Source organism: Podarcis cretensis (genome assembly GCF_951804945.1).
Source record: "Podarcis cretensis genome assembly, chromosome: 2".
Classification (NCBI taxonomy): Eukaryota; Metazoa; Chordata; class Lepidosauria; order Squamata; family Lacertidae; genus Podarcis; species Podarcis cretensis.
In genome coordinates, this window is record NC_137171.1 from 73,089,402 (window position 1) to 73,103,391 (window position 13,990).

General features: G+C 44.6%; 1 protein-coding gene across 4 annotated transcripts in view; it reads right to left on the bottom strand.

Moving 5' to 3' along the window:
• CACNA2D2 (calcium voltage-gated channel auxiliary subunit alpha2delta 2) overlaps positions 1-13,990 on the bottom strand; it is a 544,797-nt gene that overhangs the window by 66,206 nt on the left and 464,601 nt on the right. For all 4 annotated transcript variants that reach the window (XM_079964404.1, XM_079964403.1, XM_079964402.1 and 1 more), the window contains one exon: positions 13,009-13,058. In XM_079964404.1, the coding sequence (XP_079820530.1) occupies positions 13,009-13,058 (50 nt within the window). The remainder of the gene's footprint in view (positions 1-13,008; positions 13,059-13,990) is intronic.

Sequence of the window (13,990 nt, forward strand, 5' to 3'; positions counted from 1 at the left end):
AAGCATGTTAAGGGACAGTATGTGCCAATCAGCCCTCGCTGTCAGCATGAAGGAAACACGCCCTTTCCCCAAATCGATTAACCCTCCCTGCAGGTTGCCATGGTGAAGTGTGGCGCTGTGGCAGGCAAGAGCTTCAGCCCTGAAGCGCATGGGGAATGTATTATTTCCGGATGATTTAATACAGGGGGAGAGAGATGTAAAGGGAAAACAGCATCACAGAGAGGAGGCAGAGATATAGGCAGCAGAAGGGGAAAGCGGAACAAAAGCAGAGATACAAACAGAAAAGAGAGGGGAGAGGGGGAGTAAAGGGAAAGTCATGTCACACTTTCAAGATCACACACTTGAACTGTGGGTTGATTGCTATTCTTGGAAAACTAACATCCTACCTTTCTTGCTCCTGTAAACACAGCAACACAGTTGGTTACCTGTGATTGTTGTTCTTCAGAGGCAAATAATAAAGTGGGGTGGGGAATGTTGCTGGACTACAACTCCCATCATGCTGATTGGGGCTGATGGAAGTTGGAGTCTAGCAAACATTTGGAGGGCCACACGTTCCCCACCCCTATTGTAAAGAGTCCTTCATAGGTGGCCCCTGTGGCTGGTCACATGACAGGAAATTCTTACTAACTGCTAGTAAACTGAGATATTTATGAAGGTAAAGGGCTGAACCTAGTTTCTGAGGCCATCAGAAGACCTGGGGTTCTATCCAATGATAGCCCTGGTCTGACTTAACTTAGGTCCATTAATTCTAATGGGTCTTCTCTGACCATAACTTAGTTCAATACTGGGCTCCAAAATTCACTTAATTTACATTTTGATATCTTCCCCTTCCTCCAAGGAGCTCAGGGTGGTGCACACATAGAGTTAGCCTAACCTACCACAACTGGGTTGTTATGAGGATTAAATGAGGAACCATGTACATTACCTTGAGCTCACTGGAGAAAAGGTGTGATATAAATGTATTAAATAATTAAGTAAAAATAAATAATTATAAGTGACCAGTTTACTAATCCCACACTTATGCTTTTAGTCAGCCAGTTATTGGGACATTTTAAAAATTAAACACTGTGGTTATAACAATTTGTCTTTGGTTTTACACAAATAACTTTCCACACTCTCCCTGCATGCAGTCGGGGTGTTTATTTTAACACTTAACAGCATAAAGTGCCTGTGTGGTGCATCCGAGGCTGTGGTTAGCCTGGCACATATTGTATTTTTGGTTATTCCAGACGGACAAGTAGATGCATACAGCTCTTAAAAACCATACTTAATCGTAGGCACAAATGAGGCCAATAACTTAACATCTGGCACTGCTTCATGGCAGCCTGGCTTTACTACACTAATTTCTATGTTGTAGCAAATGCTTCAGATCTGGGATATAAATGGCTCCATTACTCTGCCTGATCTGCTTCTCTCGGGGACCTCAGGCAGATGAAATCTGACGTTTTTGATGACAGGCAGTTTAATCATAGGCTCCCATAATTGGACTAGAGACTTAAGGCAGTTGAGAGTCCAGTTAAGTGTGATTATTTGATGGGCATACTTGTTGTCTCGTTTGTGCATCAATGAAAGAAACACAAATGGTTTCTTGCTAACATAAGGCTCCGCTGAGAGACAGGATGATTAAATGCCATCAATGTTTGTTTCTGCTGTGGTATGTCTTTGAGTGAATCCGCGCTAATAGGTGTTAAAGGTGGTAAGAATTAAGCAACTAATATTGTACAATAAAATTGTCACAATTGGCTGGGTGACAGTAGCCAAGAGATATTTTCTAAGGCTGTGTAAAACTATTTACCGCTCCTGCCAGATTGTCTGCTCATATAAATTAGCACTGACGCCTTTTCTTTCATCAGTGAATAATCTGTGCATTACCAGTTAATGGCTACACCCAGTGCTTTTGGGTGACAGTACTCAGTACTCACTGATACCAAGTATTGTCACCTCTTTTATTTTCCTGCCCATGGCAGACATTTTGTGCTGGCACCCACAGGACATTCATCAAGATATAATTACTGGCACCTCATTTGTTTTTAAATAAAAAAAGCATTGACAACACCTATGATTAAGGATATATATCTACATTATAATTGTAGACCAGGCATGTCCAACAGGTCGATTGAGATCTACTTTGGGTATTCCTGTCCCAAAAAAGCTCAACAGCTTTGGTCAATCCAATGGGTAGATCACTGCCAGTTTTTTTTAATAGTGGGAGTAGATCGCAGTCTCTTGGGAGTTGGACATGCCTGTTGTAGACAGATATCCAACTATTTGTACCCACCATCATTTACCTCAGAAAACTATGAAATATTTATTTTACTAAGAGTGCTGTGAAAGTATTATTAGGGATCCCTAGTTCTTTAAGCAGTTGCCATTTCCAGGGCTCCTAGGTTGAATGTTAAGCTGCAGTCTTGCATCAACGTTCCTGTTGTAAGCTGTGTTGAGCATACAGTGGGGCTTACTTTTTATCAGATGTGCACAGGACTGCACTGCACAGCATTTAAACTGCATTGAGATTGGCTTAAATGTGCAATACATGACTACGGCAGCTTTGTATGAAACCAAATTAAGCTCATATGAACTTAGCATTTTGTCGCCAATGAAATGAGAGTGACAGCGCAATACTAATCCCCAATATTGTTGGCAGGCAGGGGTGGGGGGTGGGGTGTTAGGCTGGCAAGTAGTTGACTCTCTGCTGACTTCTGGGGAACACCATTTTGGAAGGAGGAGGCTCAGCTGAATTGGAGGCCCTGAGCTTCAACCTGATGGCTGGGAACAGAGGCAGACTGGATCTGTCGCAGTGGGAACCAAGCTTCAGGGATGCTGCAGAGGATGCTGAAATCTTGATTTAGACTGGAGTGCAAGAAGGGGGGGGGGGATTTTGGCATTGCACAGGGCACTGCTGAAATTTGAGACCCCAAGGTTTGTGTTACCTGCAGAAGTTCTCCTGTGGGCAGTAGCCAGTGGAAATCTTTTAAATGAGGCATTTTGGCACAGGGGTGAGGGCAAGAAGCTGAAGCAGGGTGGGTGTGGGTGTCCTCACCTTCTGCCTTGCCTGGCGTGAGTGGCAGCGGTTGGTTGCAGCAATAAAGCTGCCACAAGTCTGCCTGGTTGCTCCCTGGGCAGGATTAGAATTGCTCTGCCTGTGTAGGAAATGGAATGAGCAGGATGGACTGCATGTTCATAAGACTGTTAACAGAGCAGGACCACCTCCATGCTTTCCTATGGCCCTTTGTTCATCTGGTTAGTTTCTCTTCATAAACGAACTCATTTTAGTGTTAGCCACTGTACTTCGGGGTTTATAATGCAGCCCTCTTGAACACCAAATAACATTTATCTAGGGATGGTGAAGAAATGTCGATTCAGTTTGCATTTAAATATTCACTTACCTAACTTGCACTTTCTGAAACAAGATGTGGACCAAATTTGAAATTTGGTTTGAAATTTGAACATTTCCAAATTTTGCAATGCAGTTCATCAGCCAAACAATGTGCACAAAAATTCATTCACTTGTGTAAAATGTGCACATAAATGTATATATTAGTGGAAATAACATATACACAATGTTACATTAGGGGAAATTGCTTTGCAAAAATGTGTGCCCTAGGCAAAATTGAGTATGAAATGTGTACAATAGGAGAAAATCACACTGAAAGTGAATTTTCATGACTTTTTAACTTACAAAATGATATGCAGAAATATGGAGAACAGAACTTAAAACTGAAAAAAATGAGAAACAGAGAGAAGCTAAAAAGGGCATATTCACCCATCCCTACTCCTATCTAAAACTCCTCCTGCCTTTCTTTAAATCTGTAATGTCTTAAAGGTTGGATTTACAGAGGCTTTCATGTTGGTGTGCAAATGAGATGTAATGTATCTACAACTGGCTGAAACCATCTTTGCAAAAAGTTTAAGCCTTTGGGCTGGGGGAAACAAGTATTTTGGTAGCCATCCATTTTCTTATATATCCAGATTTTTAAAATAAAAACCCCAAACCATACTTTTCCTGCTGCATGTTGCCATCTACATTTACTTTAAGAACTCTCTCTCTCTCTCTCTCTCTCTCTCTCTCTCTCTCTGTGTGTGTGTGTGTTTGGGGGTGGGGTGAGCTTGGCACAGAATTTCTAACTGTGGTTCATTTTGAAGAATCACAGGTTCCGTTCCTCCACATTTTGTCAGAGAAGGTTTCAAACGGGCTGCCTGGCCCTACAAAGAGATGAATAGGTACTTAAGGATGCTGCTGAATGAAAGAGGGCAGCATGCCACAAAGCACAAAGAGGAATCAGCTGGTCAATTTGCTGGCAATTCCCACCGGAGCTTTAGAAGCAAGCCAAGGGGGAGTGCGCATGTTGGCCTGATGCGCAGTCTCTCACAGGTCTCTAGGTGGTGCTCTCTGTGGGGGACAGCAGATGTTCTACGCAGGATGAAGGCTTCATTAGAACAAGCTTCAACTGTACACATAATTATCTGCTATGCCCTGCAGCTCCCCACACTTTTTTCTTCTCCTTCCAAAGATGCTTTCATCTTTAAACAGAGCAGTGTGCAGCCAGGAAAAGAAATGAGGGTGGCGGCGTTTCAAAGCTGTACGATGGCCTTGGTGATTTGAAGCTTAACTGAGAGAATAGGACATTTACTTAGCTGATTTAGGAGCGATGATGATGGGGCATCTGCACAAATGAGTACACGAAGTCAGCAATGGACACACACAGAGCCATGTTTTTTGTGTGCATGCATGCCTAAGTCCAGGTATATGTACACCATCATTATCATTTAATTTGCACACTCATCTGCATGGCTATATCGGTATTCATAGAGGAGCAAACATATTTACATACATGTTGATAGCGAGGGAGGAATGGGTATCCTGCAGGATCTTTCCATTCAGCTGATCTGCCTCTCCTCATCCCCGGCCCTCTCCTAGGTGCTGAACAAGCCCTCCCTCCCTTGTCCCACTGGAGGGAGGATTCTTGTCAGAACTGCACACAATTTTAATGAGAATCTGCCCCCTCCCTGGCAATTAGACTTGTCAAAAAATGGGCTTCCAACACTGAAGGCACTTGGGAGGTTGTGGACTCTCCTTCCTTGGAGGTTTTTAAGCAGAGGTTGGATGTCCATCTGTCATGGCTGCTTACTTGAGATCCCTGCATTGCAGGGGGCTGGACTAGATGACCCCTGGGGTCCCTTCCAACTCTATGATTTAATGATAGGTGAGCATTCATATAAATAACATGCTAAGATGCATGGCTGCCCAGACATTTAAGGGATCGTAAACCTTCATGCAGGTGCTTACAGCTGACACGCTGTATCCACCCGTACGAGAATCCATATCAAGACTGACAGCTGCCTTCCAAACATATTGATTGTTGCACTACTACTATCTGTCAAGATAAAAACAGACACCATTTATTCCCCAATGCTGTTATGAACAGCAGTACTAGCTATATATAGAGAGAGAGACTTGATACCCACTTATTGCAACAGGGTAACTTCATACCCTCCTCATCACTGGACAACTGCAACATCACATAACGACTTGCATGTGTAAAGCAGCTGTCACAGATGAAACACCAGTTCAGAAAGAGTTTTCATGCAACAAGACATCACTTAGAGCAGTGGTTCCAAATTGGTGGTCCTCGGGGAGGGGGTCCACATAACCCACCTTGGGGGGGGGGGGGAGTCTGTGGCACCATTCACATAACAAAAAATACCAATACCAGAGAGATATCAAAATCTTCAAAGGTCCAGGGCTTGGCTTTTGCAAAACAGGGGGTCCACATTATTTAGCTAATTGGGAACTACTGACTTAAAGCATCGCTTTTTAGTAGAGGCAGCCAGGGATGCTTGTGGAATTTGGTGGGCCTGAATCTCAAAGTGGACTCATCTGGTCAGCACCTCTGAGTTTAGCATGCAATTTGGGACATGGTCTGCTTCGAAATCCACTTCCACTGAATTTCATGATTTTGGTCTGCCTTTGCTTCTTTCTTTTTAAACTGGCACTAGCTGCTTTGAGAAGGCAGAATGCACTACTGCAGCCACATGAATTGAGAGTGGAAGTGGAGATGGCTCTGCAAGCAACAGCATGCAATGATGTGCCACTGCAATCAGGGGTATTGTTGTTGTTGCTGTTGTTGGCATCTGTCTGTTTTTGAAAGACAATGGAGTATGCCTCCAGGGGTGAAGTGAAACTGTTGCACACATTGTGCTCCTTCTGGGGTAGCTTGTCCATCTTTGGTCCCCACCCTGTGCTCAGCTCTCCCCTTTGGTTCCTGGAAGCTGTCAGCCTGTGGCAGCAGCCACACCTTCAGAATGGCTTTGACTGGCTGGCTAAACCAGGTGAGGGTAGCCAATGGGTCTCAAACCCTCAGTGAGTTAGGGACTTCTCCAGCATGTGAATATAGGCTTCAGCAGACTGAGCCGACAATATGTGCATGGAGGTCCTGAGCTACCCGTAGGACAAGATCCCCTTCTCGTCCTCACTGATGTGGTCCAAAGGAAAGCAGAGCAATATGTTTGTCACCAGCTTGGTTGCAGGAGTTGCCAGAAGGAAGCATACAAGGCGCCATCCTACTGTTGTAGGGTCTCCACTTGTGTAGGGTTTACTCCTTAGCCTTTTCTTCTCCTGAAGATATCCCACAAGGAAGAGGAGGTTTAGGATAATGTTAACAGCAGCAGCAGCAGCAGCAACAACAACAACACTTAAGCTGCCCCTCTCATCAACTACCTATGGACCCACAGGGTGGAGAGGAAGACCTAAGATCTTTTTAAAATGAGCTTCTGTATTTCATGAACTGAAGGCTGAGAGAGATCCCACTGGAATGTATATTTTCCTTCTGTTTTTAACCTAAGAAACTGGCATAGGGGTGGAAGGGATTGCAGACAACCCTTTTCCCTCCAGCTGGTTTCTCTCATCATGTCGGGGGAAAAGGCAATGGAGAGGTTTTAAATGGGAAAAACAGCTAAAGGGGAAAGGGTTAAGAAACATCTCTCTTTGCTGTCCTTTTGCTTAAATCTGCAGCCTCCATACAAAGGAAAACAATCATGCGCACACAGACACAAATAACCCATGGGGGAAAGATAGATGTGATTGCATGTCACATATAAAGAAATAGTCAGGTAAGATTCTCAAGGTGACATCAGGGACTTTTGAGAGATAATGGGCTCCTACAGTGTTGGGAGAAACCCACCAGATGGCACTGACACACTGTTCTGTGCTCTCTGCGCAATACAGAGTGAAAAATGAATCAGCAACCCAGAGGGGAAGCTCCTGTCAAAATCCTGACTCACGTCACTAGAAATAAATATTCAGTAATGAGCTATTAACCTTTATGGTTCCCTAAGGGGGCATGGGGAGGGGACATGCTAAATACGATACTACAAAGCTGCACAGGATCCTGCCTAGCTGCGCAGAAGCGCACCTTTGCAGGATGCTTCCAGGCCAGAGGCTCCTCAGCATCAAACTCCAGTGTGGGCTTGGGTAAAAGCATGAGATAGACAAAGTCTGCTTGCATAGGGCTTTCAAGCCTGTGATTAGTGCGAAAGAACAACAAGAGAAAGAAGATCTGAATGATTCAGATAAGCTTCAGGCATCATTGCAGAGGAAAAGGAAGAGGACCCATACTGGACCAGGATGACCGACCCTCCACTCCCTTCTTTTCTGTTCTCTATAGCAATGCTCATGTCTTGATTTCAGCTCCTCAGCTCCCTCTTCATTTATACTCTATCCACATCAGGAATCACATGATGCTTCCAGACACGGATGATTTAGCAGCGGCCAAGCATTGCTGTTTTGCTCTGAGCTTCAAGAGGAATAGCAAAGACTCTGCTTCCAGACTTCTGGAATTCAAATAGCATTCTGCAGCCAAGTGGACAGTCCTTTCCCCAGTCATAAATGTTGGGGATAATTTTTAGAAGGACCGTATTGTGTGTTTCTGTGAAATAAAAGCATTGTTTGGCAGGGGGGAAGGAATGCAAGGTTTATAGAGACAGAGTTGATTTCTAGAAAGGAGAGATGAACCACAGAGAAGAAAATGGCAAGAGCAATCTATACAGGTCATAACCAGACCCAAAATTTACTGAACAGCTGCCTGATTTATTCTACATCTGGGGAAATTATGGAGCTGTCCCATGAAGTTAAAATACTTGGGATTTTCTTAGCTCTGAAAAAAACCATTAAGAGCAGTGTCTTTTGTTCATGATGTCATGCAGTTGCTCCATAAAAAGTGAGAAAACAAAGCGAGGCTATTTCACAGTAAAAGCTCAGTGTGAAAACAGCTGTAGAATTTGAAAGCACCAAAACACTATCACACCATCACAGGGCAACACTATCTGCCCACCAACCTCTCACTTATGAAACCTGAATCGCACACTCCCTTTTCACGTTGCTCGAAGCAAAAGTAAACACAATGAACGATGCCCACAAAACATACTACCCATCCTCATTCCCTTTTGGAGTCCTTCATATGCAGTATCTACATTTTCTGACACTTTAGATTTGGACTTTAGAGCCCTGCAACCAAAGATATGGTTGGGTATTTCAAATCAGGCTAGGTGAATTTCTGCTTTCCTTGCTGCTGAAGTTCCTGGCCATGCACATCTTTCCCACCAGCCCACCCTTCCTGTCTCAGAATCCTCCTCCTCCTCTTTCCTTGGATTTTCTTAGCCCATAGCTGTCAACTTTTCCCTTTTCTTGCGAGAAATCCTATTTGGAATAAGGGAATTTCCCTTAAAAAAAGGGAAATGTTGACAGCTATGTCTTAGCCATTACTTTCCCTCTGCTTTATTTTCCAATCCCACCTTCCCTTAATCTGCAGCTTCATGAGACACAGACATTTCCCCCTTTGGAAGTACCTTCTGCTTCTACTGCTCCTTCCTAAGCATTACAGCAGCTCAGCCAATCTCTGCCAGAGGTTTTCTCACCACCACACATTTTAAAAAACAATCTTTAAATACTTTACGATACTGATTTATCTGTTTAATCTGCATCTAAATCTGTTTACCTTAAATTGTCAGGCGGCATTGAGGCCTGGTCAGTGATTGGGCAGTCAGCTGGGGAGGCTTGGAGGCCTGGCTGCAGATGGGCCTATGGCAGGCCAGCCTGGGTCCAGGGATTCCCCCGGGTGCGGGCTCAACCAGCCAATGGCCCTTGCTTGGGTCTGCCCCCTGGGGAACAAATTGAGGCGAGTCCAGCACTCCTCAATTTTTCTGTTGGATTTATTTGTTTAATCTGCATCTACATTTTTCTCCAGTGAGCTCAGTCCTTTAATCCTCACTACAGCCTTGGGACGCAGGTGGCACTGTGGGGTACGCAGGTGGCGCTGTGGGTTAAAGCCTCAGCGCCTAGAGCTTGCCGATCGAAAGGTCGGCGGTTCGAATCCCTGCGGCGGGGTGCGCTCCCGCTGCTCGGTCCCAGCGCCTGCCAACCTAGCAGTTCGAAAGCACCTCCGGGTGCAAGTAGATAAATAGGGACTGCTTACCAGCGGGAAGGTAAACGGCGTTTCCGTGTGCGGCTCTGGCTCGCCAGAGCAGCGATGTCACGCTGGCCACGTGACCCGGAAGTGTCTCCGGACAGCGCTGGCCCCTGGCCTCTTAAGTGAGATGGGCGCACAACCCCAGAGTCTGTCAAGACTGGCCCGTACGGGCAGGGGTACCTTTACCTTTACCTTACAGCCTTGGTTGGTAGGCTAGGGGACTCTGCCTCCCCTCCAACAGAATCCTGGGAACTGTAGCTTCTCCTTCACAGTGGTACAATTCCCAGTGAACACCAGGGATTTGAAATTCTAAACCAGCAGTCCATGCCTGCTGAACATGCTCAGTCTTCAGTGGGCTGCTATGAGTCTTCCACCACACCCAGCCTGGCCTTAGTTTTCTTTCTTTAAATATATTTGTACTTTGTGAACACTGAGGTTCCCCCAAGTCTGTTCATCACATCTCTCCCTCTTATGTGTGGATGGTTCTATTTTGGCTACATAAGAACCCACACTCGGAGAATGAGTTCCTTATTAATTTATAGGGTAATTCTCTCTCCCCCCCCCCCCCCACTCTTCACTGAATTGAAACCAGAGTAGCGTGATTGATGCCTTGGTCTTGCTTTGGAAAAATGAAAGAGAGGAGCACCCTAGTCCTAAACCAGTTCAGGATGTACAAATAAGCACATTTTGTTTTCTAGTAGTTTCTCATTTTTCCATTCCTAAATTCAGTTTGTCATTAAAAAAAAACAAACAACCTCACAATTTCCTCCTTATTTTACTGTGTATTTATCCTAATATGCACATAAAGGTAAAGGTACCCCTGTCCGTACGGGCCAGTCTTGACAGACTTTGGGGTTGTGCGCCCATTTCACTTAAGAGGCCAGGGGCCAGCGCTGTCCGGAGACACTTCCGGGTCACGTGGCCAGCGTGACAAAGCTGCATCTGGCGAGCCAGAGCCGCACACGGAAACGCCGTTTACCTTCCCGCTGGTAAGCAGTCCCTATTTATCTACTTGCACCCGGAGGTGCTTTCGAACTGCTAGGTTGGCAGGCGCTGGGACCGAGCAGCGGGAGCGCACCCCGCCGCAGGGATTCGAACCGCCGACCTTTCGATCGGCAAGTCCTAGGCGCTGAGGCTTTAACCCACAGCGCCACCTGCGTCCCTATATGCACCTATTTGTAGCCAATTTTGACTAATACAAGTATTTTTGCAAGCAATTTCCTCTAATATAATGCATTTTTGTATGTTGTTTTCCCTAAAAATGTATTTTAGCCACTCTTCCCTTAAAATACAAATTTTTGCATATATTTTGAGGTTGGAGAACTGCAGGGAAGTGAGAATTTTGAGGGATAGTGGCATTTCAGTTAGCTTTCTACACAACCCCTAATCCTAGTTTGGATTGGGTTTAGCATGCAGAAATTATGCCCTGGGTGCCATTCACCTCACTCCTGCAAAAATATCTTACATGATGATGGGGGAGGTAGAAAGGAAGTGTTCTGCTTTCAGTTCTGTTTTTAACTGCAACTATTTTTAGAATTCTTAAACTGTTTTAGAATGCCTTTTATTTACAAAAAATAAATAAAAATGTGGATATGTTTACCGCTCTGGGCTCGTTTGGGAGAAAGGGTGGGGCACAAAATAAATAAATAAATAAATTCCTGCTTCCTGAGATAGGAGACTGTCACAACTTAACATTTATTTTGTCATTTGTCTGCTTTTGCTGACTTTTATTAGAATGCTGCATGCATCCGTTGCCAAGAATCTAATGGCTGGAAAAAGAAGCATACAGTGTCTGTCAGTGGGGCTAATATGCCGACGATTTTTAGTGCTGAAAGCTTCTAGAGCTACTATAGCCAAGCATCCAGCCTACCTACAGTTAGCTAGTGTCACGCTGAGAAAAAAAGGAATAGCATTTCCCTTTTCTCAATCTTCCCCCGCTTCCTGTCTCTGCCTCTCTCCACCCCACCCTACTCCCCATTTTCCCCTTGGCTTTTGGCCTGAAGATTTAGGCATCATTTGAATGGAAAGCTATTAGCTTTGCCTCGTCACCCCATTTCCAGGGCACTAATAACTCATCCCAAGCTCCCTCTCTCACACGCCGCATGTCGACTCTAATAGCTTGATAGATCGGGCAGTTTGGCTTGCTCCTCTGCGTGCTGATTCAAGCACGAAGTTTTAATAATTAGCCACATAAATACAAGTCCATATAACAAGGATGCGAGAGTTTTCTCCATGGATGAGGCTGTGCTGCGACAGCAGGGGGCCTTACAAGTTATGATATTAGCAGAGCTTTGTGTGAGGAGGCTGTGTTTCTAAGACCGAAATAACAGGGGGCTGTGCCAACACAGAGCAGTGTGGGGTAAGTAACTAAGGCTTTGTAAGCCTGGAGGACCCAGTGCTGGAATAACAGGGCCTTGCGGGTTAGTAGTGAATACAGTGGTACCTCGGGTTAAGTACTTAATTCGTTCTGGAGGTCCATTCTTAACCTGAAACTGTTCTTAACCTGAAGCACCACTTTAGCTAATGGGGCCTTCTGCCGCTGTGCTGCTGGAGCACGGTTTCTGTTCTCATCCTGAAGCAAAGTTCTTAACCTGAAGCACTATTTCTGGGTTAGCGGAGTCTGTAACCTGAAGCGTATGTAACCTGAAGCATATGTAACCTGAGGTACCACTGTACTTGAATTTATGTTCAGCTGTTTGTCCTTTTATTAACTTGGTGATATTAGGCTAACCTAGAAGCATGGGCAGTGCACTGGAAGAGGCTCCAGCTCAGTTGGAGAGCACAGATGGTGTAAATGGACAAAATTCCAGGTTCAGTCTTCTGCAGCCTCTCCAGTTAAAAGATTCCTGGTAGCAGAGCTAGGAAAGACGTCTCCCGAAGACCTCAAGGCAGCTGCTACATGGACCAATGTTTTCTGACTGGCTGAAATACATCTCTTTATTTTTATAAGGCAATATCCTTCTCCCCCCCCCCCCCGGTTTGATAGAATAAAGCCAGTCACATATTTGGCAGAATGCACACTGATAACTAGGCCGACACTCTCCCTTGGTGGTGGCTCCTAGGGACATGTGAGGGTGCAATGTCAGCACTTGAGTTTTTGCTGGATGCTGAACTCAGAACTGCATTAAGTGGAATGTTGAGCCGTTTCAAGAGGGACATGAAAAAGGTACGAGGCTGTAAGCAACATTTTTCGCTTTTTCTCAAGAGCCAGATTTGAAAAGGCACGCAATTTTCTCTCATCCGCTCTTATCCCCCTCATGTTCTGTAATTCCTTCAGAATACCCAAGGAGTAGAGACTGGGTTTTCCCTAACAGATAGAGCAGATGTTTAGCAAGACGGTAGTTGAGTCTGGCATTATTGGCCATTATAGGCTCTATAGCGAATGCAGTCTTGAAAAAATGGGCATACAATATACATCCCAACCTAATCAGAAATAATAATCTTGATTACATTCTTTGCCCTATGCTAGGCAAAAGGTCAGGTTAGATGCCAGTAAAGGTACTTTAAATTATATGTTTGGACAAATTGTGTTTCGTTTCCTTACCTGTGTGTTGATTCGGATGGCCCCAATGGAGGGAATTTCAAAATAATATCCTTTAAAAAAAAGAGACAAGAAAGGCATGACACAAAGAACTTTAGAAGTGCATTTTAACATGGCACCTCTTAATTCATCAACAAACCCTCTTGTGTATCCTATCAATTTCAGCACACCAGCTACAGGCCCCACAATCAAGCAAGTTGTGCATAATCTCATTGCTTTTAATTAGTCTAAAGTATGGATTAGATTGTGGCCAAATCAGCCTCCTGTTTCAGATCTCAGAGCTTGCTGGTAGAAGCCACATTGCATGCTGTTACAACTGGATCTAAGAGATAGGTATTGTGTATATTAAAGGGCCAGAAAAAGGTGTGGAGATGGAATACCTATCCTTCACGAATAAGTGGAAAGTGAAGAATTGAATATATATGACACCATTCATACCCAAAAGCGAGAAAAATAGATTTCTACCGTGAGGAACTCAAAATCTAACTTTCAGCAGTGGTGTGGAGGGGAGAGGTTCAGATAACAAACAAAAGAGAGAAATGGGATTTGAGATAAGCAAAGGAGGAGTGGGGGGCAAATTCAATTATGCTCACTTGGGTTCCACTTCAGCTTGAGATAAAGATCCCTTTGGGATCTGAGGAGGGGTTTGAGGAAAATAAGATGGAACCATGAGGTGTTCTGTGCAGGATTTCCAGGCATTGGGGCAGCGAGGGAGAATGGGTTAAGGCACTGATGATAAAAGGAGTCTCTCAGGTGTCTGGGGGTCACAGTGTTGGAGGAACAAAGGTCACAGGGGACTGGAAACATACTTGGCACACAGGCAGGGATGGGGGAGGAGCCCATTTTAAACAAATCTATACTCATAATTCGTTGGTTCCAAACTGATCAAGCTTTGTTCACATCAGAACACCTCTTGTATTGAGATCCTGCCTATGTCTCAGTTGTTCATGCATTGTCAGGGTTGTTGTTTTTTTAAACCAACTGC